We start from the raw sequence: 26,668 nt of genomic DNA, 5'->3' as shown, positions 1-26,668 counted from the left end.
TCTCTGCTCCATTCCAGGTGGCCACATCCCGGGATAAACCTGACAGATGAATAGGAACCAGACTCAGGGTTCTGGGAAAGGTAAGAGACAACTTACTGTTTCTTCTTGCACTCGGATGCTCTTTCCACACAGAAATCAGACAGACTGACGAATCCATCCGCTCTCTCTGCCTGAAACACACACAGACCGCAGACAGGAATAAATGGACAACCTGTGACCAACTTATTGAGATCAATTACACACGATCATGATAGAGGTCACCTCACACACTTTGCTGGGTCAGCCCTGACTAATGCCTCGTTGATGAGAAAGGTTAATATTCTCCTCGTAAGTCACCAAATCTTTTCCGGGGAATGATGTGACACGGCTCAGGGAAAGTCACCCTGTGGCAGGCTCTGGCCCCCTCTCCATCTCAGTCTCCTGGAAACCCCACAAAGCCGACCCATCGGAGTCCTGACTCCTGCTAAGCTCAGCTGGGGGGTAGGCCACACGCTGCTAGCCACAAGCATAGACCTTCAAAGCTTCACAAGCATTCTTGCTATAGTGGACCGGACCCCGACTTTAGGGCCAGCAGGTCTTCCTTCCTATCTTGGGTCTACCTTCTGCCCTTTCTTTTCTTAATTATTAATTTATTTTATTCTTATGTCAAAAGTGACTTACAGAGGGATTACAAGTACAGGAATCAGGTAATGAGTACATCTCTTTGCATAGTGTCTTCTGTGTCCTCATTCTCTCCCAGTCCCTCCCTCCCATTTCCACCCATGAGTTGTACAGTTCACTTTCATCCGTGTCCAGTGAGCTCCACTGCTGAACTTTTTCACCCTTTTCCCCTTGAGTTTGGTGCCCTCCCCCACACTCTCCCTAAGATATACACTTGAGTGCACTGTACAACAAGAAGACAGAATCAAAAAAAGGTTAAGAGAGATAGGTTGTGTCTATATCTTGGAGTTTATTTTGATACATATTAATTTATATAAATATGAAGACGCATGTAGGCATTGCACTTTTTTATTTCTTTCCTAAGACTATCCTCCTGTGGTCTCAGTATCCAGAATCCTGTATAATTTATCCTATCCTGGTGTCTTTCTTCTCGTGGTTTATGTGACTTAAACGAGCCCAAATAAACAAAACCCTTAATAGATATTCAATAAAAACTCTCTCTTTGTCCAAGTCTGTAGGCGGTTTGAGGAATTATACCACAGAACCACATCTTATAAAAATTTTAGCTCCATAGTTTATTCCTATAGAGGAAAGACTTGGGCAGAAAAAAATGACAGTTAAGAATATAGAGTGAATGTTTCTTTAGATCACCCAAAATTCCATAAGGAATGCAAACATGAACCTGTTAATGTACTGTTTATGATATAGTTCATGGGATCTAGAAAGAAGCTAGAATGTCATTCATGGAGCTCAAATCTCTTTCCAGCCACACATGTCCCTGAGAAATAGAATCCAAAAGAGGTAACATAAAGGAGTCATTGATTCTCAGGAGAAGATAAAAGTTGATTTTGAAAATACGGTCATCATTTTACATGCAAAATAGCTGTTAAGTGAGTGCCAGTGGGTGCTACCAGTTCATTTCATCACCATCACATGCTCTCATTGCCAAGCTACAGAGTAACTGGCTTTCTTTTCTTCAAAAACATTAACTGTGGGCTGGAAAGGTGGCTCAGCAGTAGAGTGCTTGCCTCGCATGCATGAGGCTCTGGGTTCAATTCCTCAGTACCACATAAGCAGAAAAAGCTGGAAGTGGCACTGTGGCTCAAGTGGTAGAGCACTAGCCTTGAGCTGAAGAGGTGAGGACAGCACCCAAGCCCAGGGTTCAGGCCCCACGACCAACAAAACAACAACAACAACAAACCATCTTCAGCCCTCTATGTGGTGCAGTCTATCCAATTCTTCATCTGTAGGCCTTATTCTTAGAAGAATCTATCCCAGTTGGTGCTTCTCTCCTTAAAAATCCACATACACCTGTATATATACTGTTTTCTTATTTCTTGCTGGGATAATTAACTAATACATAGTAACTTCCTCATCAATCCTCTCTCAGACAGCACATAAACTATTGAAATAATATAAATGCATAAGTCAACATTTTTATTGTAAAGGTGATGTACAGATTTGTACAGATACATAAGTAAGGAAACAAGTACAATTCTTGTCAAATATCATCCATTTTTGAGCTAATATACAATATTTCCTGTGGATATTTCCATTTGTGATATATTTAGCTTTAGGAGCTGTTGGGTTCCACCTCTAGAGGTGTTCCCAGGGGAATGGAAAAAAGATAATCAAATACATGTATGCATATGCAGTGGCCACGCCAACAGTACACCTTACAGCCAAATATGCAGCCATAATATGGAACAAGAAAACTGTGGTAAACCCACCCAATGGAATATTATTCAGTCTTTAACTACCTATTAGTTAAATGAATAAATAATAAATAAAGTGTCTCTACTAGGTGCTGAACCTTAAAAACATTCAGTAAATGAAATCAGACATAAAAGGTTTAATGTTATGTAATTCTATTTATATGAAGCATACAGACTAGGAAATTCCTAAAGACAGAACACAGAGTTTCCATGCACGGGGAAAATGAGAATTAGACAATGACTGCTCAAAGGGTCTGGGCTTTCCTTTTGGGATGACAAAAATATACTGGAAATAAAACTAACTTATATATGTACAAGCAAACACATAAGGGATTATATGCAGGTGCACACAAATATATTAACTCAAGTTTGGTATTTGTAGGGCAGAATTCAGATGGTGTAATTCCTTAGAAAACTAACTTATAGTCCAATACAATGAATACCAGGAAATAGGCACTTGAAGTATGGAGAGGCCACCCACAGGAAGGGGTAGAGGAATAAAGAGAAATGACAGAGAGAATGCAGTCATGATATTTAATGCATATCCTATGAAATTAAGAACATTGAGGGAGGGTGAGGGGTGGGAGAGATGGGAGAGAATGAGGAGAGGGTCACATTGCTCAAGAGGCAGTGTACTTATAAAACGGTGTGCTGTAGGGTAACTCCCTTGTGCAACTACTTAAAATAATAAACATTAACTTTAAAAAATATACTAGAAACAGAGGGCGTGGCTGCACAACACTGTGGCTATACTGAATTGCCATTGAATTGTTTGTTTTATACGGTTTATCTAGGGTTAAATGATTTCAATCTCAATCAAAATAAAATCAGCGTGGTACAAAAATCTCATAACTTACTAAGAAAGGAAGTTGCTGGGCACAGTGGCTCACGCCTCTAATCCTAGCTACTCAGGAGGCTGAGATGTGAGGCTTGTGGTTCAAAGCCAGCCTGGGAAGCAAAGGCTTTGAGACTCTATATCTCTAATAAACTACTGAGAAAAAGCCAGAAGTGGTGTTGTGGCTTAAGTGGTAGGGTGCTAGCCTTGAGCACAGAAAAGCTCAGGGACAGAGCCTAGGCCCTGAGTTCAAGGCTCAGGACCAGAAAAACAAAAATATCACTTATACTCACCATTTGTTTCTACCTCCTCCTCTATTCACTTCTCTGCCCACTCTGGGAGATCAACCAAAGACACCATGAGTCCCAGTGACTCCCATCTGCCCTCTCTGCCTTTCCTTGCTTGAACTCTAGGAAGAGAGTGACCTCCTAGCTTGGCTTTTCCAAGTGCTGCTCCCTATTCCCCTCCCTCATGCATCTCATCCTGCCTGTTTCTTAAACAGGTTCCCTGGCTTGCCCAGCTGTGCACATTTCATGGCAGGACTCTGATGGGTGACCAGACACTCCTGTGCCATGGCTTCATGCAGCATTGCTGTACACATGCAATTGGGGTTCAGCCCTGGACCTCCAGACTTCTGATGGCCTCCTTTACCTATTCACCTGGGTCATTCCTGGCTTCTCTCAAGAGTCATCATCCAAACCTGAACTCACAACTCTATTCCGTGCCATGCCTGTTCCTCATTCTCCTGTGTTCTCTGCATCCGTGGCAATATCTCTTTCTACCCAGAGGCCAAGAAAAGGAGAGACAGGAGTCACCCCTGACTCTTTTAGCCCCGCTATAGTTTGGTTATTCTTTACCCTCACCAAGACTCATGATGAGGTGTAGTGTCCAATGTGGCAGTATGGAAATCTTTGAAAGGAAAGTAGGTCATTAAGAGAAAGTGGTGTCATTCTTATGAGCGACTCTCTTCCCTCAGGACTGGACAGTTGGTGCTGAGACTGGGCTGTTACAAAGCAAAGGTGCCCTCGGTGCTTGGCCCTTTTCTCACATAACCAACACCCTTCCAGTTCTTGCCATTGAACTGAGCAGCACGCGGAGCTACAGGTGTCATGTTCCGGACCTCCAGAATTCTGAGCTCAAAAAGCATCCTTGTTCCCTATAATAATTAAGGTTCTGGTATTTTGTTATAAACAAGCTCCTTATCAGAATGCATGCAATTAAATGCACTCATCATCGTCTTATTGGTCATGGATTCTTAATTCATATATTACCTCTCACCACCTTCACAGCACCACTTTTTCTTGAGTTGCTGCAAATTGCTGCAAATGGCTGTTTTCCTTTTCTAAAAAATTCCCTCTATCTATCCAAATCATAGGCACAGTATAAACGTTTACATCATGAGCCTTTTGAATGCCACTTCTCTAATTAAGAACTCTGTATAATTCCTAAATGCTCTTGGATAAAAAGCTAAGGGCCTTACCAGTAAGATCTTATGATAAAATCCAAATTCAACAATGTCATCCTAGCCCTCTACTTTACTGAAAATAAACAGAAAAAAAAATAAAACAAAGACAAAAATAATATTCCTATGGAACTGAAAAAGAATTGATACCCAAATTTGTGTCTTGATGAATCTCTAAACAATTTGTTTTCAGGGTAAGAAGCCCATTTCAAGTGACAATGACACAAAAAACAATCCAATATTGAAAACATATATTACCTATTACAGATACTTTTACTACCATTTGCATCTGTGTCCATATGAATCTGTGTTAAAGGCAAATTTTAACTCTGTATTGAGAAAGATTCCTTTCCATAACTGAAACGGCTGATATTCCTTCACAAAGCATCTCAAATACATCTGAAGGAAGCAACTTCAGCATTTACCCAGCAAGTCCTCCCTTAAAGCTGAGGCGTATTTTTCATTATTCAGAAGACATTCAAGCTGTACTCAGAGTCACAGACAATTGTGTCAAAAACGGTCCTTGCTTATTTGATTTGCAAAAAAAAAAGCCTCGAAAATGACACTGACAGTGGGCAAATCCTGAGGAAATGACAGCTTCCTTCTCCTCCTCCTCCTTCGTTCCCTCCTCCTCCGCCTTTTGGATCCCTTGCTGCTTGTTCCATCAACTAAAATAACTTCTTCTAATGATGCCTGTCCCCTTCCAGGACTCCTAACAGTCAAGAATGTTGCTCGACACTTATGCATTGGTAGCTGAAAGCTTCCCTCTGAATCCTGATGTCAGGAAAGTTCTTGCTGTCCTGCCAGGGGCATCAAATTAGCCTTTTGCTATTGTGTAAATTCACCCCCAAACCTCATCTTACTGAAGCACATACTATTCCCTCTACGGAGGACGTTGTGTGATCAGATGAGGATTTCTCAGCTCTTCCTCCTCCCAAGCCGGCCCACAGACTCTCTCCAGAATCTCATTTCCTTCATCCCAGTGAAGCATCATATGTAGGGACTGTCATTCGGCCATACTAATATCCTTTAAATATAGCTCCTAGTCACCTGCCGGAATTTACACACTTGTGTATTTTATTAATATTGACAGCATCCTCTTTGCAACAGGCACTGTTCGAGACACGTGTGATCATCCTTAAACAAACCAGAGATTTTTGCCCTGTGGAGAAAAGAGACAAGGACTGCAACATGAAAACACATAGAACCTAGAAGATAGATGGTAACAGTGGGGGAAAGTGGAGGTGATTCCTTGTAGAGCTGTAGATTTCCCTCTGTTCCCTGGGTGACTGTACCTCTCAGAGCTCATCCACTTATACAAATATCCAGGATTCAAAGGAGCTGAGAACCTCCTCTGAAACACTGTCATTGTTTTTAGCATGTGTTGGTCCTTTGCTTATTTCTGTTATTAAATATTATCCTATTATACATGCAGATCATCACAATTGCCAGTCGATGGACATTTAAGTTGTTCCCAGCAGCTATGAATAACTCTGAATAATGCTGCCAATCTTTGCGTGAGCATGAGCTTTCGTTTCTCTGGGGTAGACACCCGGGAGTGGAATTGTTGGGTCATACAGCAATTATATGTTTATGTGTTATAGAAACTATTGGATTCTTTTCCAAAATGGCTCCTGCATCTCATGGGAACACCCCTTCGTTGACAGAGGGAAGGGAACAAGGGGCTACCAGGCAGTCATTCATAAACCGCATGCCTTTATTTCAGATGTGCTGACTTCTCTCCATGGGCTACACTACCCAGCACATCTGACTAAGAAAAGCTGTATGATACACAATACTGAGGCTGTTTTTAAAATCATGAGATGCAGGGAAAGATTAGGAAATTAAAACATGTGAATGAAATCCTCCTTGCCTGACTATTTGTGAAAGTTGGAAAGAAAGGTATCAGATCTTTGACAGTCCTACATATGACTAAAGATAATTGGCTCCATTTCACATACAATTAGGTCCATGCTTTTAATATTTAAAAGTAACTAGACCAGGACATCAGATTTTAATATTTAAATGCAAACATAAGCTGCCATGATATAGTTTGGCTTTTTGATGCACGTGTCTTGAAAAATAGACCAAGTTCCTGCTTTCTGGTAGTAGGGCTGGAACTCAGTGCCCTACACTTTTGCTCACAGATGGCATTCTATCACTTAAGTCACACCTACAGTCTAGCTTTTTGCTGGTTAATTGGAGATGAAGTCTCATACTTTTCTTTTCCCTGACTGCTTTCAAACTGCGATCCCACAGGTCTTAGCTTACTGAGTAGCTAAGATTGAGGGTGGATGTCAGTGGTGCCTGCAAAGACTTACTTTATTAAAGAATCTGCATATGTCAGAAAAAAGAAGGACCTACAGGAAGACATACAATAACAGTGATACACATTCTAAAGATTACATATGCAGGACCATATCTAAAAAATAAAATACAATGAACTGTAATAGAGGACATGGATCTGCATTTCATGGTGATAAAGACAATTCCATTGTCTGTTTTTAAACAAAACATTTCCTCAATTCTATGAAATCTAATGTTTTATACTTCAATAATTCTGAAATCAAAGGCCCCTTCCAATTTATTTTCATTGCAGTGTTTCCCCCTCCAATCTGTTGCTAAATAAATTTTAGGTCTGAAGTGGAATCTTAAATGTGAAGAAAGTAATTTGAGTAAACTAAATATTTCTTTGTAACATACTTCAGTGTTTATAAGTGAATATGAATTAATATTCCTGGAATCACTTAAAGCAAAGTGAAGTGAAGTTACCCAAGAAATATCAGAATCAGCAGAAGCATAAAACTACCCATTTCTCTAAATAAAATTCCCACACACTGGAAACAAAGTAAACTCTAAGCACAGACACCCATTCTTGTAGCATCATGGACAGTTGTAACTAAATTTTTATAGTATACATGAATGCATGACCACTAGAAAAACATCTGAATTCCATTTTCTAAAATGTAAAATAAGAGTAAACTGATATTGAAGAAGAGAAAGATAAAACCCACTGTTACATCTATTTCCCACACAGTGCTAGTGGTCAGACAATATGAAATCCAGTGGAAGGAAAGTGGGAAGGAACTAGCAGAATATATTTACCTTCCACCCAGAATCTATGCTTAATATATCTTTGAGAAAGTATGCAATGACATGTTTGACAGCATTATTTGTACCTATGAAAGATTTTAAGCAATGTCTATGCCTACCATCAAGAAATAGTTGACTAACCCAGAAATGTACACAAAAATCCTCAGAAAGTAGTGTGTATACATACAGACTAGAGTAAGAGAAGAAGTAGAATATGCATCAGATGTGAAACACATGAAGAAGGGAGGGAGAGAAAAAAAGAGTAAAGGAGGGAGTGCGGAAGGAAGGAAGAAAGGAAGGAAGGAGGGAGGGAGGGAGGGAGGAAAAAAGGGAAGCAGGGAGGAAGGGAGGGAAGGAAGGAAGAGAAAAAGGTGAGGGAGGGAGCAAGGGAATGAGGGAGGAACAAGGGAGGAAGGAAGGGAGAGAAAAGAGAGAGAGAAAACAAAAGAAAAGGAAGAAGATTAAAAAAATAGTGAAAAAATAAATCCAAAACAAATTGAAAAAGAGAGATGAAAGTAAAACGTCTGTGACTATAACTTGTCACCAAGTTTTGATTTGGAAATTGGATACCCGACTGACATTTTTTAATTTTAAAAAAATCCCCCAAATTGAAAGGAAATGTAAACAAATGAAGAAGATTTAAGGTAAATTTGGTGACACACCGTTCAAACAACAGTGACCCTGTGGGACTTGAGGGCACAGAATTTTGATCACTAAGAACTTCCAGTTGTGACATCGCTATCATTTTGGCCTCTCTCCTTCTCTTTCTAGAATAAAGTCCAGCACATTGCCCTGTTCAGATAAGCAACTCTGAGAAAGGAAATAGGAAGACTGGCACACCAGTCTTCTCCATGCAGGAAGGATTATATGGTCCTCAGACAGCAGACTGAGCTCACTAGTACTAGGCTGCTACAAGTACTACAGAATACAAGAAAAAGTCCTTTAGGTTCATTTGGATTCTTTTCTTCTGGATATTAGAAACAGGCCTGGCCGAATGAAGGTCTGATTGCAATCCTTTGAAGACATGGAGTACTGTTGAACATCCTCAGATAAATGTTAAATTGTATCGAGTGCTCCTCATAAACCAGTAAGGCACTATTCACAGCTTTTAGAGAAAAAAAATAATCCTGTACTGAGTATTAGAACTCCAAATTAATGTAGTTGTAAAATAGCAAGATTGAAAATTCTTAGTAGAATGACAGAAATCAAACTAGGACCCAGCAGTTAGTTAAGCAGCTCTCGACAGAAGAAGAAAAACACATCAAAACCAAGAGCTGAAGTGGCAGAATAGGAGCAGCTTTAAGTCTATGCATGGCATGGAAGAAAGAACCTTAGATCTGAGATTTGAGTATCTCATCGCAGGCCACTGGCTGTGTGATCTCGGGCAGAACAAGGAATCTCTCTGAGCAAATGTCTCACGGTGAGAAGGCAAGTATATAAGATAACCAGATTCTTTGGGTTAAACAGAATCAGCAAGCCATAGAAAACTTAAGAAATGGCTGCCATTAATAACTAGAAAATAAGACATAAGAAGAAAAAGGATGACTTAGGAAAAGGTCCTGGAAAATATGCTTTTAACTCAATCTGCTGCTAGAGTGCTTTGAACAGTTGTTTCTGTGTCTCAGCTCTCTCAAGCCATCTGAACACTGAATTACCAGTTATAAAAAAAGTCAAAATTAGTTGCAGTAAAACAATGCATGCAAGCTTATTTAGTTCTTCATACATTCTTTGGGTGTGTTTTATTATTTTTTTTAAATGTGGCATTTGAGTTTTCTCACTTTATCCTAAGAATATCATTAGATATCAACCCCATGATACTTTATTCTGTTGAATGTCAGAAATCAATATTCTGCATAGAAAACATTTGGTAAATGTTTGGCTAATAAACAAAAAGGCATCATTTCCTATAGAACAGTAGAGATTATTGGCATTAACTATAACAAATGGACCCAAAGTGCTAATGCTGATCATTTCAGTTGTTCTGAGGATATTGAGGGAGAAAGAGAAGATCTCAGAAGCAAGCAGATCACGGGTCAGACCCTGCCAGAGACCCAGCAGGACCCCTGAGCCTTTGCCACCCAGGGCATCCTGGGTAGACTTGCCTTGGCAAGCAGCTGCATTTTGGGGGAAGAGCATCTCTGGCTCGAATCTGTGCCCCAGGGTGAGCTTTTCACTAATGCCAGCTGTGGTTTGAGGGATAATACTCCAGCCCCCTTGCCCCTTGATATAAAACTCCAGGTTATGTGTTTTCACAAGCATAGCCAAGCTTCCATTATCCACCATCACCATCGCTCAAATCTTCATTCCTTTTCCAAGAACAGTTGGTCTTCTCTACTCATAGGTACCACATGCATAAGTAAACACATCAGAGATTAAGAATATTTAAGGGCTGGGGCTGGGAAGGTGGCTCAGTGGTAGAGCGCTTGCCTTGCATGCCTGAGGCCCTGGGTTCGATTCCTCAGCACCACATAAGCAAAAAGAAAAAAGCCGGAAGTGGCGCTGTGGCTCAAGTGGTAGAGCGCTAGCCTTGAGCTGAAGAGCTGAGGGACAGTGCCCAGGCCCAGAGTTCAGGCCCCACGACCGGACCCCCCCCCAAAAAAAGAATATTTAAGGGAAACCCCTATATCTTCACTGAACATGCACAAACCTTTGTTCTTATCATTATCCCCTAAAAGATACGGAGCAATGACTATTTTCAAATCATTTGCATTGCATGAGGTATTATAAGTCATCAAGAGAACACACAGGATACTTGTAGATTGTCTGCCAATACGATACTTGTTTGAGCGTGAGCAGTCAAAGATTTGGGTACCCACGGGGTACCCTAAAACCAATCCTCCCCTCACACCGTGGGACAACTCTATTTCCTGTATCACTTCCCCAAAATCTCCTTGCACGTAAATCACCTTGGAAGGATCTACTTGTGAGGAACTTCAGTCAAAATGCTCTCCCCTCAAAGGGAAAAGATGCTGTTAGCTAGGGCAATCATAAACAGCACAAGTCGGGGCTGGGAAGGTGGCTCAGTGGTAGAGCGCTTGGCTTGCATGCATGAGGCCCTGGGTTCGATTCCTCAGCACCACATAAGCAGAAAAAGCTGGAAGTGGTGCTGTGGCTCAAGTGGTAGAGTGCTCGCCTTGCACTGAAGAGCTGGGGGACAGCGCCCAGGCCCAGAGTTCAGGCCCCACAACCAACCAAAAAAAAAAAACAAAAAACACTTGGGACAGAAGCCTCACAATTTAAAAGACTGTGGGTGGCTGTTCTCTGTCATATAAAAAAAGCAGCCCTGTGTCTTTACATAGATAATCTGCCTCAAACCAGCCTCATCTCCCACTGTTCTAGAAGCTTCTAATCCCAAGGTACTTGATGCCCATCTACAAAGGTTATTGGTCTCTAGAGCCACATAGTTTAAATGAAAGGGAAGAAAGCAACAAATAGGAAGGGAGCATTTTGAAGAAATTAAAAGAAATCTGGCTAAATCACATTATTACAAAATAAGTTTTATCTCTTGCTATGTAATAAATTGCATGTACCAACCAAGCAAGAATGAGGGAAGAATATATAAAAGAATGCTAGCTAGGAAAACTTTAAATAATATGTTGTCTTTCTATATTAGAGATTAAAGAGTAATAAAAATATCAATAAAATATCAAGGTCAGTTGTTTTCAACCACAGTTAGTATTATCACATAATCTTACTTTCACATTTAATCTTCCAATACTTAAGGGGCTTTAAAATCCCCTTGAAATCTTTTTCATGAGTTTCTCAAACATTATTAAAATATTACACAAGAGCAAAGACAAATCTCAACAGCAAATATGACTGGAAAATATGGAATAGGTATTTCTCCAGAGAGGATATTCGAATGTCCAGTGTACGGAAGGAAAAAGTGTAATCTTGCTCAGTAGTCTCTAAGGGAAACACAAACCCAAACCAATATGGGATACCACCAGGATGGCTACTCTCAAAATAAAGCAAACAACTAGAACACAAAAAGCAAACCAACAGTATTTGTACATGAGCATGTGAGGAAATCAGAACACTTGTCTATGAATATAAAGCAAAGTAGCTACTAGGAAAAAGAGTATGCTATTTCCTCCAAATGTTAAAAATAGACTCATTGTATGATTCTATCATTTCACTTCTGAGTATATTATTCCCAGGTCTCTCCTATTTGTATTGCAGATTCATAGTCACGATAGCCAAGAGATAAAAGGCTTTCAAACACTGATGCCCATTGAGAGTTATAGACAAATGGCAGGATGGGAATATAATGGAACACCACTTGGTCTTGAAAGAGGAAGGATAAAGACTTCATAATCATGCTTACATGAGAGATCTAAAATAATCAACCTCTCACGGAAACAGAGTAGAATAATGGATGTCAGAGAGGGGTGGGGAGGGGAGAGGCATGATTGTTTAAGTGGACAGAGTTTCAGTTTTGCAAGATGAGAAGTATTCTGGAGATGGACATTAGAGACGGTTGCAAAACAATATGAAGGTCCTTACACCCAGTTAACAGTACCCTTAAGAGGGTCTAAGAGGGTAAACTACATTCTGTGCGTTTCATCCCATCTTTAAACAATCGTCGTGGTTGTTTTGATTTACATCTGACACTCCAGCAGTCAGTAAAGGGTGAGAATTGTGCCACAGCTGAGTTGTGTGAGATTTGGCTGGCACCATCTCTCTCCCAGGTGACAGCCATCTGTCCGTGCATGATTGTGTCCGGCTGAGGAGGAAGCAGAAGCCAAGGTGGGTGGTTTGCTTAGGCTATCAGGTGACCCTGGCATCAAGCTTGACCCTGACTTCCTGATTCTTCTACCTAGTGTGTATTCAAAATACTGTTTCAAATGTGTTGCCCTAAATTCAGACCCCTTAAGTATATCTACTTGCTTTAAAAAAAAAAAAAAAAAGAAATCACTGCGTATTTTCCTTTAGAAATGTTTTGAAACATGCCATCTGGGGGACTGAACACAGCCACAAGATGAAGGATGCAATCCTCAGCTAGCGTGGCTGTGGAAGCCGCCGGCTCTCACGTTGGAAAGAGTGCACTCCAGAGGGATGCTCCATCGCCAAATAAAGACTTCTCAGGAAAATCCTCAGGTCGAAAGCAAAGTTCAACTCATCTCCTGGGCCTCTTCTCCTTCTATTGCTTGGGGAAAAAATGTGTGTACACACTCATCACTAACAGCTGTACTCTCTGACCTTTTCCTCCAGGGCAGGAAGCACTGTGCTGAAGAATACCTACTGTCTTTCTGTCCGCTCCCTGTTGCGTGGCTTCAGATCATCCATTGCCTGAGGTCAGAAGGCATCTTTTCAGCATCCCCCGTGCAGAACAGGCTGTGGCCTGCAAATCCTTCGCACTGTTCTTCTGCATCTTAGAAATCACAAGCTTCACATAAGCACATTGCTTTCTAAAACACACATAAAACTGATCTTTGTATATATGCCTTTGATATTTTAGTGTCATTTCTATCATCATTTGATATTCTCAAAGTAGCTCAACATGATGTAGAGATAGTGTGTGTGGTCCAAGTTTCCTTGTAAGATGCAGAGAGAGTTATGTCAGTGATCTTCGTGTCAACAAATATTATATGCATAACATAATATATTATATAATATATAAATAATATGTAATATATATAAAACTTCATATTTAACTTTGTGTATTCCATTTTATGTTAGTCCTTCTAAAGAATTTTAGAGTAGGAGGCATTCTGATTTGTAAATTGGATTCACAAATGAAGTCACCATCTTGAGGTCAACTGATGACTTGTAGCTACTGAAAAACATACTCTGCTTTTCCCCATGTAGACAAATTCCTGGCTGGCAAAAGTTTGCCAATTTCATCTGAATTTTCTTCACTGAAGAACCATTTTTAAACCTGGGAATTATACTTAAGAGGTGATGTTTTTGCTAAGAAAATTAATAAGGAGATCACATGAATTCGAATCTAATATTTCTCATTTTTAAGAGAACATTGTCAGGGAGAAAATGAGATACTAAGTAATGCTTAGATTGGATGACTTACATAATAATTGATAATTAAACTAGTGTAAAAACTAAGTTATTTCCTCCAAAAATATGGTGTTGACTCTATACTACTTCTATGGTCTAGAAACACAGTTTAAGTCAAACAGGAAAAGACTACGTCATCAGGTGCTAACATTGTGTTTGATGAAATTTTAAAAAGTATTTTTTCCAATCTATAGCAAATTCACTCAGACATTTTCACAAAACTTATGCAAATAAACACTGATAAAATTGCAGAAAACTAAATGCCTCTTTCCTAGGAAAAATTAACTCATGCTTTATTTTTCTTAAGCTGAAAAAAAGACATCCTATTTCACTGAAACATCTACGACAGTCATCTTACAAATAGAGAAAGTGTGGTTCTTAAATAACCGTTATTTATAAGGGTTAATGTCACACAATCCAAAACTGATTCTTTTTTATCTAGACTTATCAAACTGATTCCAAGAAGGAGAAAAAAAAAAGGCCTTTTCAAGTCCAAGACCCCTCTGGAATTCACATGACGTAAACAGGAAGCTAGCCATTGAAGAGGATCTGTATCTTCACAACTACCTGAATGTGCAGACATGTTGGGTCATTCAGACAATCAGAGGGAAACACAATCACATTTACACTGGCCAACTGGACCCTTAAAGAACTGAAATGTCTGCATATAACCAGTTATTAACCTCATCAGTCTGCCTAAATTTTCTTACTATTAACACACCCGTTAATCACCATTGTCAAGTAAGGTAGGATACATAATTATATCTGCTCTGTTTTTGTAGGACTCAGCAGTGAGGAGGTTTGTTTAGACCAGCAGTTTACCACAAACACATGAGAACTGTGCCTCCGACTTTATGAAAGCCACAGGACAATAGGAAGTTTCCAGCACAGCTGTGGTCACCTGTGCCATTACGTGGACGCACCACCCGGGTCCCTTGGTAACTGAATGTCATTATGACCACACATCACAATACCACGTCTTTCTTTCCTGGTAGTTGACCTACATTACTGCTGCTGCAAATTGTATATGAAATAAAAACAGCTGGTGTTTTGATTCATCCAGGAGCCCCGAGGCTCCCTTGAACTGATGATACAGCAGAACGGATGACATCCACAAGCAGCTACTTCACCCAGACTACCAGGATCCCGTCATTTCACAAATAGAAAGAATGGACAGAGCAAAACTCAACCCACCAAGTAAATGATACTGAATTAAAATGCTACATGTCAGCCACGGCTCTTTGGCCCTCCGTTTTCATGGTTGGTTGGTTGGTTGGTTTCCCGATCTCCCAGGCTGCAAACTTGGAATCACTCTCATTTTAGCCTCAATTTTGTGTGTGATATCCAAGCCTTCTCTAGTCACTGCTCTTTCTATCAGCCTAGTGTGTCCTCATTTTCACTGTCTGTCAGCACTCTGACCCAGGGAACCTACAGCTGAAGGTCTGCATTTTTGTACATCTCCTAACTCGCCTTCAGGCAGGCCGCTCATTCTCGATTGATTGCTGCTACCTTCTTTTGTTGTTGGTGGTGATTTCATACTTCACTTCCAGCTCAAGCATACGCATCAGCTCCCTACTGCCTTCTGGATCACCTCCTCCCCGCCCTGTGTGTCTCAGGTTCCTGTATATTGGCTCTTGATCCCCTCTTTATGGTGAACCCAACTTTGAGGCTAGAGGACTTTGGTGTTCATCGCAGCTCTGCCGTTGACTTCTTATGAAGTTTTGAGCAATTTCCCTTAGTTCCCCAAGCTTCAACAGACTCCATGGGAATAACAAAATATATCTTTCTTGACTATAGTGAAAATTCAATAGAATACTTCTCTCATTTACATTTACATTTCCTTCGCTCACATTAGTACTTAGTCTGGAATGGCTATTCCTTCCCTCTGCTCCTCAAATACCTCTAGTTAAGGTAGTAGCCAGATGGAGACCACTGGGTGGAAGGTGTCTGGAGCCATGGAACCTTTCTAGTGAGCCCCAAATTTCACCTTGTCCTGAGTTTGATTTTAAGAATCGAAATAGAAATTCTCCTACAAAATAATTTCCTGTCAAGAGCAGTCCTTCTCCATGATCCCATTTCTCAAACTGCCCAGAGGCCTGGTAAATGCTAATAATTCTCAATTCTCATTCACTTCTGAAATCAACAAATATTAGTCACCTACTTATTCACTGCCAGACCCGGAGTATGGTACTCAAGATATGCCCAAGGCTTTGCCCAAGAGAGATGACTATCAATGATGCTAAGAGGAATTTGACCAACACATACGAGAAAGATGATGAGTAGGATGATAAAAAAAAAAAAATACAATACTCAGGAAACACAGGTGGCCAAACTTAGGTCAAGGATTAGGTAAGTCTGTGTGAAAGAAGGGTGCTAACCAAAAACTCTCTATGAGGAGGAAGAAGCTTGATAGACTGGGCAGGAGAAAAACTCGAAGCCACAGAGACAGAGTCCCCTGAGCCAAGGCACAGCATGTTCAAAAGCACCAGCAAGCAAGACAGCAGGATCCAGAGGGTCCATAGCTGAAGTGTGGGTTGGGGTGGGGAAAGTAAGAAAGGTATTCGTTGGGCTAGGAAGGTGGCTCAGTGGCAGAGTGCTTGCCTAGCATGCATGAAGTCCTGGGTTCCATTCCTCAGTATCACATACATGAAAAAGCTGAAGTGGTACTGTGGCTCAAATGGTAGAGTGCTAACCTTGAGCAAGAGATGCTCAGGGACAGTGCCCAAGCCCTAAGTTCAAGCCCAGGGACACCCAAGACCAGGACGTGACTTTGTACTTCATTCTAAGGGAAAGCAAGAGTGTGGGGTTTAATGCTAGGATTTCAACCACTGGGCTGTTTGCTGCTATTAAACTTACATATGGCTTTGTAAGACTTGCCATGCAACCATGTATGCTGTGATACATTCTACCGATGATGTGACAGATGGCGGGTGACCCTTCTCAAGGAAGTCTGGGTAGCAGAGTTGAGAGGCTGTGAGGAAGGAAGAAGGCACTGCTGCATCACAGTAACAACCTAAACCCAACAGAAAGAAAAGGATGGCATACTCTCACCAGGCAATATGGAAAAGCCAGAGAACCAAGCGAAGGAGCCCCGGGACTTACTTATAACTTCACAGAATTGTCCCGGATCGCCATTCTATTGCTGCCCTTTCAGAACCCTGCTGAAGAGGGGAAGCAGGGTGGGCTTCTGGGTGTCATTGATCCTGGTCACCATTGACCCCAGAATCAAGAAGGAGATCAACTGGCATGAAGCAGCTCTCGTGGACTTAGCAATCAGAGTGTGTTGGATACGAAGCTTTCCTAGTACTTATTCCTTCTAACTTGGGCAACTGCCACAACCTGAGTCTCAGTCTTCCCACCCTTCACATGGTGGTAATTATTGCCTCTGAGCATGTCTGACAGGGCACTAGAGCATCACACAGGGGAGCTTCTGCTATGCAAGTCTCTCACACTGCTCAGCATCAGACTACCTGAGTTCTACACCAAGCACATCCCTCCCGCAAGATCAAGAAATACAGAAGGGAGAATTAAGAAACCTGCTCATAGCTGGGCCCCGGTGGCTCACGCCTGTAATCCTAGCTAATCAGGAGGCTGAGATCTGAGGATCATGGTTCAAAGCCAACCCTGGTAGAAAAGGCCATGAGATTCTCCAATAAACCACCAGAAAACCAGAAGTGGCACTGTGGCTCAAAGTGGTAGAGTACTAGTCTTGAGTGAAAAACCTGAAGGACAGCACCCAGGCCCTGAGTTCAAGCCTCACAACCAAAAAAGAAAAATAAAGCCTGCTCATCAGGTGTAGGTGCTCTAGAAGTGACTGCTCATTTTCTTGGGGGGTAGGGTGTTCTGGGGGTCTGAAGTTGTGGCCTTGGAATTACTAGGCAGACAATCTATCACTTGAGCCACACCGCAGCCCATTTTTGTTTTACTTGTGTTTTAGATTGGACTAGTCCTGGACTGCAGTCCCTCTACCTTGGCTACTCACAGAGTGAGGACTGCAGAAGTATGTCACCCCCTGTGTCTGTGGCTTAAGATGTGGAACTCACTCACATTTTGCCAGAGTTGGTCTTGAACCATGGTCTTCCAGATCTCCACCAGCTCAGTAGGTAGGATTCTAAACATGAAGCCACCTCTGTGTCTCTGAATATGCACTCTTGAAGTGGCAGAAAGTAGCTGTTTTAACTTGAGAGTGTGTGCTTGGTTCTTATCTGTGTGGATATTCACACACATAGTAGGAATATGCTGCTAATTAAGTATTTTTCCCCAAAACAAATATATAATTAAGATGTCAGGGTATGCATGTGTGAATGTGTGTATGTGTGCGCCAGAGAAGAAGAGAGACAGAAACAGAGAGGGAAAGACAGACACAGAGACAGATGAGAGAAACAGAAAAACAGAAAGAGTCCCTTCTATTATATACCATTATACGTCTGGTATATACAGTTTGTGACTTTCCTGAAATCACAACAGCAAATGTATTCCCAATTTGACACTGGTTATCTTCAAGTACAAGGTTGGAAACCTAAACAATGCTTTGTCCATTTGCATGAAACACATCAGGACAGGCTGCCTGTGTGTGTCCTTTTCCTCTCTCTAGCTGAAGCTGCTGTTCCTTGAGGAAGACTGGTGTCCTGATGCCTAAAATAGGAAAGGCTTGGTGCTCAGATCACCATTCCTCTCACAAAAGAAAAGGCAAGCTGGGTGCTGGCAGTTCACACCTGCAATCCTAGCTACTCAGGAGGTTGAGATCTGAGGATCATGCTTTGAAGCCAGCCTAGACAGAGACTCCATGAGACTCTTCCTTCCACTTACCTACCAAAATATCCAGAAGTGAAGGTGTGGCTCAAGAGACAGAGCACCAGTCTTGAGCAAAAATAAGTAAATAAATAAGACAAGCAAGAGCACAAGTCCCTGAGTTCAAACCCTAATACTGTCATGAAAGAGAAACATAAGCCCCAAAAGCTGATGGGGACAAGTGAGCCAAATTGGTAGAAATGGGGTTCAGAGGGCTTCCTTTACAATTCTGTAAGGACAGGGACCGTCCTTACAATTCTGTAAGCTCAGGAGAAATCTGACAAATTATTTGACTGGGAAACTGGATTGTCCCATTAAATCCAAGCTATATTACTTCCCATGATACACCCTGCTCTATCAACACCACTCTCTTCATGGGCTCTAGAAACTTCTCCAAGCTGTCGGAAGTTAACCTCACATCACATCTTTTAAAAAAAAGATGTTAGGTGAAGATCACTTGCCACAACCACCCAAAGGCTAGAAGCTGACACAACAGGAAATAGGGGAGAGATCTACATTCACCTTTGTTCCTCTCATGAAAGAAGAGGAAACATCCTTCTAACAGGAGGGATGACCCTAGCCATAGGTTACTTAACTTTGGTACAACGATCTGTGCTGGACAAGGTGAAGATGTATCCAGGAGAGGGAGAGAAGAAAAGAGAGGAGGAGAACTCAGAGGGAGACTGTGGACTCTACAAGGTGACTTTTTCCTGGTAAACACCTCAAATCTTCCAGGAAGTTGTTCAGACTCACCAGCATGCTTGCAGGAATGTTGCTCAAGGTCCTTGGTGAGGAGCTGTGGTGTACTGCTGTGTTACAGGGGTGAAAGCAAGGCAGTAGGTTTGGCTTAGGGAATGGCTGTGTGGAGATCACTCCAGGGCATTGCTGACTTCCTATATCCTGAACAGGTTCAAGCTCTCTGAGATCAAGGATTGCTCCCCAGGGAACGAACCCAAGTCATTCCTAGAAAACTACTGAACGATCGCCAATTTCATCCTGTGCCCAATGCTGGAAAATGCACCTGCCAGTGGGGTCTTCCTCTCCAGCCCTTCCAACAGCAAACCAGCCGGGGAAACCCACCACAAATCTGTGCCCATTAAAGAATACATTCAGCAAGTGTCCTAGGGCATCATTAGCCACACACCAGTGGCTTAATGCCATCACGCAAAAGGGACACAAGTTAGCCCTTCCAAACGACCTACCACATAAAGAAGATCAGAGGGAAAGAAGAGGAAGAAGGCAGCAAAGGAGGGACACGGAAAGAGCTTTGCAGAATGGAATCAACTTATACCTTGAGTAGGGGGCGCTGCCAGCTCCCTTTCAGCAGCCACCTGAGCAATGTAAGGTTTCCTTATTGATGGACACAGAAATCATGGAGCTACTAGAATCTGGCAGGAAACCGTAACATTACTAGAACTCAAAAACCCCTCCTTTCGCAAGAATATACATCTCAACCTCTCTTTCCTTCCATTTCAGTCAGAGACTAGTCAAACAGCACAGTTTTCTCCTCCATAAAACACAACAAAATCACCTACATATCTATTGGACCAGAAACAGTTTCTATAACAAATGTGTGTATTTGCTCTGCTCCAAGTCCCCAAAATTAATTAAGTTTCCCACAAGGGATCCATGCTGTGCAGCCCACCGTTAGCTACGGAGGCTGGGGCAAAGGGAGGCTGGGGAGAGGGGGAGGCTGGACAGGGGAGGAAGGAGACAGTGGAGAACTCACCATTTGATTGCTATACCAGTACAGCGATGACCCCTTCAGCACCACCCAGAACTTTTTCCATTTGTTACTCAGGAAAGTTCCCTTCTCCTTTTTCTTATACAGCCACCCCTGGCAGTCAGCATGTCCCAGATCTTTACATGATATTCTTCTCCGACTCATCGTGAAAAAACCTGCAACAGTTACATGAAGAGGTACACATCACTCCGTGTATGTGACGGGGGGGGGGGGGTGGGGAGGGAGGGAACTTTTAATTGTTTACCTCCCAGGAGTTAGATTTTCACTAAGATTTATGCATAGCAAATGCAAAAAAGGAAAAAGAAAAAGAAAAGAAGAAAATCTCATGTATCTGATTTATTTTTAAATTACAGTCCCTGTCTAGAAGATATAAAATCTGGGCAAAAAAAGCAACGATGCTGACTGGCAAGTATTGGTCTGAGAATATTATTTGCCAAGAAGAAGTTGGAAATATTAACATCTCCAGGCTGGCAGACACACTACTGCAGTCACACAGCGCCTTCTGACAATAATAGCACGGTTATGCAATAGACAGGGAAGGGTTAAAGCCCACCTGAAAACACAGCCCCTTGCCCGGCAGCACCAGCTCTTCTAAGCTCCAGTGACAGACATCCCACCACACCACAAGGGACTAAGCCACATGAACAGCGTGGCGTCATTTCTTAAAACCAATCCAAAAATAACTGTAAATTAATCTGACATCCACCTCCTGATAGTACCATTCAAACAGACAAGAACCTGATTCTCAAGAAAGCATCCAGGAGAAAATTCACACACACACACACACACACACACACACACACACACACACACACACACACACACACACACACACACACACACACACACACACACACACACACACACACACACACACACACACACACACACACACACACACACACACACGGTCAAGGAAACAACGGAGGAGATATAATTACCTTGAGTTTTCTTCCTCGGCTTCTGACGCAAAGGGACCTGCTGAAAATGCAGGAAGGAAAGAAAAGAGGAAATTTCTGATTGTGTTGTAACATTTGTAAAGAGAGAAGGAGGGAGGAGGTGGCAGTGTTTATCAGCAGGGTGGATTCTAAAAAAAAAAAAAAAAACTCTCCAAGCCGAGCTTATGGGGAGCTACGGGCTGAGACACTAAGGATGCTCATTGGAATCAATATATATGGAGTGAACCTAAAAACAACAACAAAAACAAGTAGAGAACATTTACCACTAATCTTTCCCGTTTGCACTTCTCAGCAGCGCTCACTGCTACCTGGTGATGCTAGCACCACGTTCAGGGAAGCTGCCAAAAATCACAAATATTTCCCGCTTGGCATCTTTGTAAAAAGCCCAGGTTCTTGTTTTATAATTTCTAAATAATGATGATTTTAAAAAATAAGCCTGAAGATAGGTTTAGAACCTCACAATATTCTAAGTTCTCATTGGACTAAGTTCACGGTCCTGCTACTACCCAGAGCTGTACCCAAAGTCTATGAACTGAGTAGCTCAAGGAAAGATATTCTGTTATCTATCTCGTGTCAGGTGATCCCAGCTCACTGTATTAAGAAATGGTTAGATTGGCCAAAGTTATACTTCTTATTCTATCTTTATCTCTGAATTTCTCACATGTTTTATGGAAGAGAAACTTGTTATTATAGAAACTTGTTATCAGACGACTCCATTCCAGCTCTCCAAACATTCAAGTCAGACATATGACAACATAACTAAAATATACCATAATCCATATGAGCTCTTCAAATATTCAAGTCAGCCCTAAGACAATATATCTAAGACATACATAATCCATACTGACTTTTCGAATATTCAAACCAGACGTCTGACAACATTCCTGAAATATACATACTTTTTCACAGGACATGTTTAATGTAATTTTGTTGTTATGATTAAGGTGTTACTCAGAGAGGTTATCATTTCATAAGTTAGGTAATGAGTACAATTCTTTCTGGTCAACGTCACCCTTCCTTCCTTTCCCCTGGTATCTCCTTCCCATCCCTGCCCACAATGATGACACACGACACAATTTGTATAAAGTCAGACTAGCTGCAAAACTAGGAAACAAGAAACAAAATTCTTTCAAATTTCTATGTGCGCACATGCACGCAGATGTGTGCAAAGGGAATTTTAGCTTAGACAAGTTTCGCGTTTCTTCAGCAATATCTAACTGATTTTCCTCAGGTTTAAATAACTTGTCTTTATATTAGCAAGTAGAGAATTCAAGAAAGAATTAAAAAGCATAAAATTGGTAGCTCTAAAAGTAATCTTAAGCAATTGTGTGGCATTCATGATTCATGATGCATCGGGCTGTATTCTATATAACTATTGTCCTAACAGCTACTCATGGGGTTCTACCATATGTTTAAAGGGACGCTATGATGCAAATGTAATCCTAGCTACTCAGAAGGATAAAATCTGAGGATCAGGGTTGGAAGCCAGTGTGGGCAGGAAAGTCCATGAGACTCTTATCTCCAATTAACTACTAAAAACAAAAGCCAGAAATGGAACTGTGGTTCTAGTGGTAGAATACTTGTCTTGAGCAAGAGATGTCCAGGGATGGTGACCAAGTCCTCAGTTCAAGCTCCAGGACTGGCACACACACACACATACACCTGATATTTTTTTATAGGCCAAATATCAAAAACAAAATCGATATAAACCATACTATGTATATACAAGATTTTTCCCCAAATATGCATAACATTTAGATCAGTAAAATTTAGCTATGAGCCAGAGTCAAAGGCAAAGAGCATACACAGATTTAATGAGAAGCAAGCTTTGGGAAAGTTGGGATTGAAGAATTCCCAGGGATCAGAGTGAGAGAGAGAGAGAGAGAGAGAGAGAGAGAGAGAGAGAGAGAGAGAGAGAGAGAGAGAGAGAGAGAGTGTGTGTGTGTGTGTGTGTGTGTGTGTGAAGAAAGAGGAGTTTCCATAGGTATTCTCAGAGTGCTCCAGACCCAGACCCATGACAACATGGTACCTCAGTAGAGTGAGACTGTCTGCTTGTTTTTGAAGGAGAGCAGCAGCATGGCTCTGCTCTGTTGGTACTTCTCCTGAAACAAGTCACTGACTGTCAGCTGTTTTCCCTGGCCAGAAACAACTGCATTCTCTAGAAGTAATAAACTACGAGGAGTTTTGGTTTCACTTAAGAGATGTGACTTTGAAACCTTAACTGGTTCCTGTATGAGATACATTTTCCTCCTCGCCACAGGAAGTAGAACCCACAAGCCAGTCAGTTTAAAGACCATAATGTGCATTATTTTTTCACTAGGTAGGTAAAAATAGTCAGCAGCCAGTAGAACATTTTATGAGGCAGTTTGAAAGGGGGGATTAAAACTTGGATCACAATGCTGAGATCTAATACATTCATACATTAGTAAGACTCCTAATACATTCTCCCTTCTGTTTTCTTTCAGTTGGGTGTTAGAGACAAGCTTAAATTCTGAAGAATTTAACTTTCCCTAACTCAGATCTAAAATTTGGGGACTATTGAAAATACCTATTATATTTTTTATTGAAGATGTACACTTTTACTTTTTTAAAAGTGGTGACATTAGCTATATACACAGAGGTATGGGAAGGAACCTTCTTTGATGTGTAACGATAGAGTTCAGGAGATACAGGTGATACTGACTTCTAGATAGACTACTGTTAACTCTTGCATCCACTATTTAACCTAAGGTGTATTAAAATTCAGAATCAAACAGTTTGTCACTAAACATTACTCTTCTTGTACAAGAAGAGGTTATCACTTAGGATAGTAATTTTTTAGGGGTTAGAGGAAGGCATTCTGTCAGGGAACTATTACCTATAAACAAAGATGATCTTGGTTTGATCCAAAAAGGAAAACCATTCTCAAACTACTATGGAAAAATAAAATGGCTATTGTTTTAAAAAGTGATAGAAATAGCTGGGCGCTGGTGGATCACGCCTGTAATCCTAGCAACTCAGGAGGCTGAGATCTAAGGATCGCAGTTCAAAGCCAGCCCAGGCAGCAAAGTCTGTGAGACTCTTATCTCCAATAAAAACCACCAGAAAACCAGAAGTGGTGCTGTGGTTCAAGTGGTAGAGTGCTCGCCTTGAGCTGAAGAGCTCAGGGACAGTGCCCAGGCCCAGAGTTCAAGCCCCATGACCGACAAAAAAAAAAGTGATATAAATATATTGCTGATAGGGTGTGAGTTAAGTTTATTTTCTACAACTACACTTGATGAAGACATGGATAAAACCTTCATGTCTCTGCGAAGTCATCTGTACATGGAGGGAGAAGATCATAAAAATTATTTCTAACCAAAAACAAAAAAAATTACACTTCATAGTGACTGGTCTTCACCAAAAATTATGGAGTGATATGCTGGTAAGTGAGCACTCTGGTTAAAGGAGCTCTTATTGTGTCATTTGCTATTTCCCATGGTGCAATTCTTCACCTTGAAGGCATTTTATTTTTCTTCAAATCTGTTGTTCATTTTAAAGTAACAATGCTTAAACAAGCCAAGAAAACAAGAAACCTGAACCCGTAGACACATTTCATGATCTGTCTTCTCTATAAACAACTGTTCTTATTCCTTGAAAACTAAGCTCAGCTTTTAAGAGAAAATTATAAACATTTTGATTAGTTAAACGTTGCCTATGATTATCCATTTTTAACCCTTGCAGGATTAGACATGTAGCTCAGCAGTAGAGTACCCAACAGGCCCTGGGTTCCACATCCAGCACCACAAGAAAAAAAAAATACTTAGTTTAATTCTTAGATGACAACCTAACACATTAATAGGGAATGAAAAATATCTCCACAGGTGAACAGTGAAGATGGATGATAGACATTTTGAGCTTGGATAAGGCCATCTAGAATATGGACAGAATGACCGTAGAGTCACTGTGAAGTAAAATGGAGCAAAAGAAAAGAAACCCCATATGAAGGCTGAGCAAAAACATAACCAAAGTCAAAAGCAGAGCAAGGAGTAGCATGGAAGTGATGGAGAGAGTCTGAGAAAGGTGGGTCCGAACCACATACTTCTACTAGTATAAAAAATAAAGGACTCAGCCTGGCACCGGTGGCTCATGCCTATAATCCTTGCTATTCAAGAGGCTGAGATCTAAGGATCACAGTTCAAAACCATCCCAGACAGGAAAATCCGTGAGACTCATCTCCAATTAATCACCAAAAGCCAGAAATGGAGCTATGGCTCAAGTGGTAGAATGCTAGTCTTGAGGGAAAAAAAACTCAGGGATAATGCCCAGGCCCTGAGTTCAAGCTCCAGGGCAGGCACACATAATGATGATGATGATGATGATGATGATGATGATGATGATGATGATGATGATGATTAGGATTAGGATGATGATGATTAGGATTAGGATGATGATGATGATGATGATGATGATGATGATGATGATGATGATGATGATGATGATAAATAAAAGATTCATTAAAGATCTTGGCAAAAACAATTACTGTGTGGGGTTATAAAACAAATTCCAGTGAGGTGAGAGATGACCAGGAATTGGGGAAATAAACACAGGATAGCAGATAACTCTTTCAAGAATTCTCACTGGAAAGAGGAGACATGGAGTTTAGGAGGGCTTTGTACCAAGCAGGAAGAATGCTACATGCTCCCTTCAAACAATCCTTCTGTGCATGAAGTCATGACTACAGTGAGAAGAGATCCAAGTGATTCAGCAGGACAACACTGAAAGTGCCCAATAGACTCACATCTGACGTACTAAATGCCCATTTACTTCTAACATCAGCCAAGTTTCGAGACTGAACGTTATTCCAAGATGTTTCTCACTCCAAAATTGTTACACCCATAGAGGGGAAAAATCCCTTCGATGAACTGACTTTACACTTGAACCCATACAAAGAGATGCCTTGAAGGTAAAATGGCCTCTGTTGAGTTAATCTCTAGGTCAACCTAAACTACTGTTTCCCTTAAAACCACAGTATTTTCTGCAGCCTCCTGTCTCGACTTTGCCTTCCAAATAACAGAATTTGGAACACAAGAAGCAGCAGAGCTGAGGCGGGGCATCATGGGAACAGAGGTAGCTAATGAGACCCTCCAGCCCTTACCCATAGTGGATTCCCCTAGCAGATCCCACCCGAAGTCCACATGAGCAGTTTGCTTGTTTGTTTGTTCATTTATTTCTGCCCTAAGACCACCTCTCAAGGGGGACCTTTAGGAGTTTTGGATACAAGATTTGTGAGCAAGAGTAAAAGACTCCTACGTGAGTGTGACTCACGTGTCACACCCCGAACACTTTTACTACAGCGATGCCAACGCAGGGCTATGCTGATCCCACCTAAACACCAACTCACAAAGTGTTGGCTCTTTTCAATTAATCAGATAA

At 41.3% G+C, this 26,668-nt stretch overlaps 1 protein-coding gene across 5 annotated transcripts in view; it reads right to left on the bottom strand.

Moving 5' to 3' along the window:
* Ipcef1 (interaction protein for cytohesin exchange factors 1) overlaps positions 1–26,668 on the bottom strand; it is a 112,758-nt gene that overhangs the window by 36,673 nt on the left and 49,417 nt on the right. The window contains exons 1-4 of one of the 5 annotated variants that reach the window (XM_070010408.1): positions 23,304–23,368; positions 21,257–21,296; positions 20,301–20,470; positions 97–170 (exon numbers count right to left, since the gene is read on the bottom strand). In XM_070010408.1, coding sequence (XP_069866509.1) covers positions 97–170; positions 20,301–20,459 — 233 coding nt within the window. In that variant the 5' untranslated portion in view covers positions 20,460–20,470; positions 21,257–21,296; positions 23,304–23,368. Of the gene's footprint in view, positions 1–96; positions 171–20,300; positions 20,471–20,559; positions 20,725–20,868; positions 21,106–21,256; positions 21,297–21,537; positions 21,787–23,303; positions 23,369–26,668 lie in introns of those variants that run through there. The other 4 variants (XM_070010406.1, XM_070010405.1, XM_070010404.1 and 1 more) reach the window with 4 other exon arrangements.

This window comes from Dipodomys merriami, unplaced genomic scaffold (assembly GCF_024711535.1).
Source record: "Dipodomys merriami isolate MVZ:Mamm:240054 unplaced genomic scaffold, mDipMer1.0.p SCAF_8, whole genome shotgun sequence".
Taxonomy (NCBI): Eukaryota; Metazoa; Chordata; class Mammalia; order Rodentia; family Heteromyidae; genus Dipodomys; species Dipodomys merriami.
The sequence above is the reverse complement of the archived record's forward strand: the minus strand, read 5'-3'. Positions and strand labels throughout refer to the sequence as shown.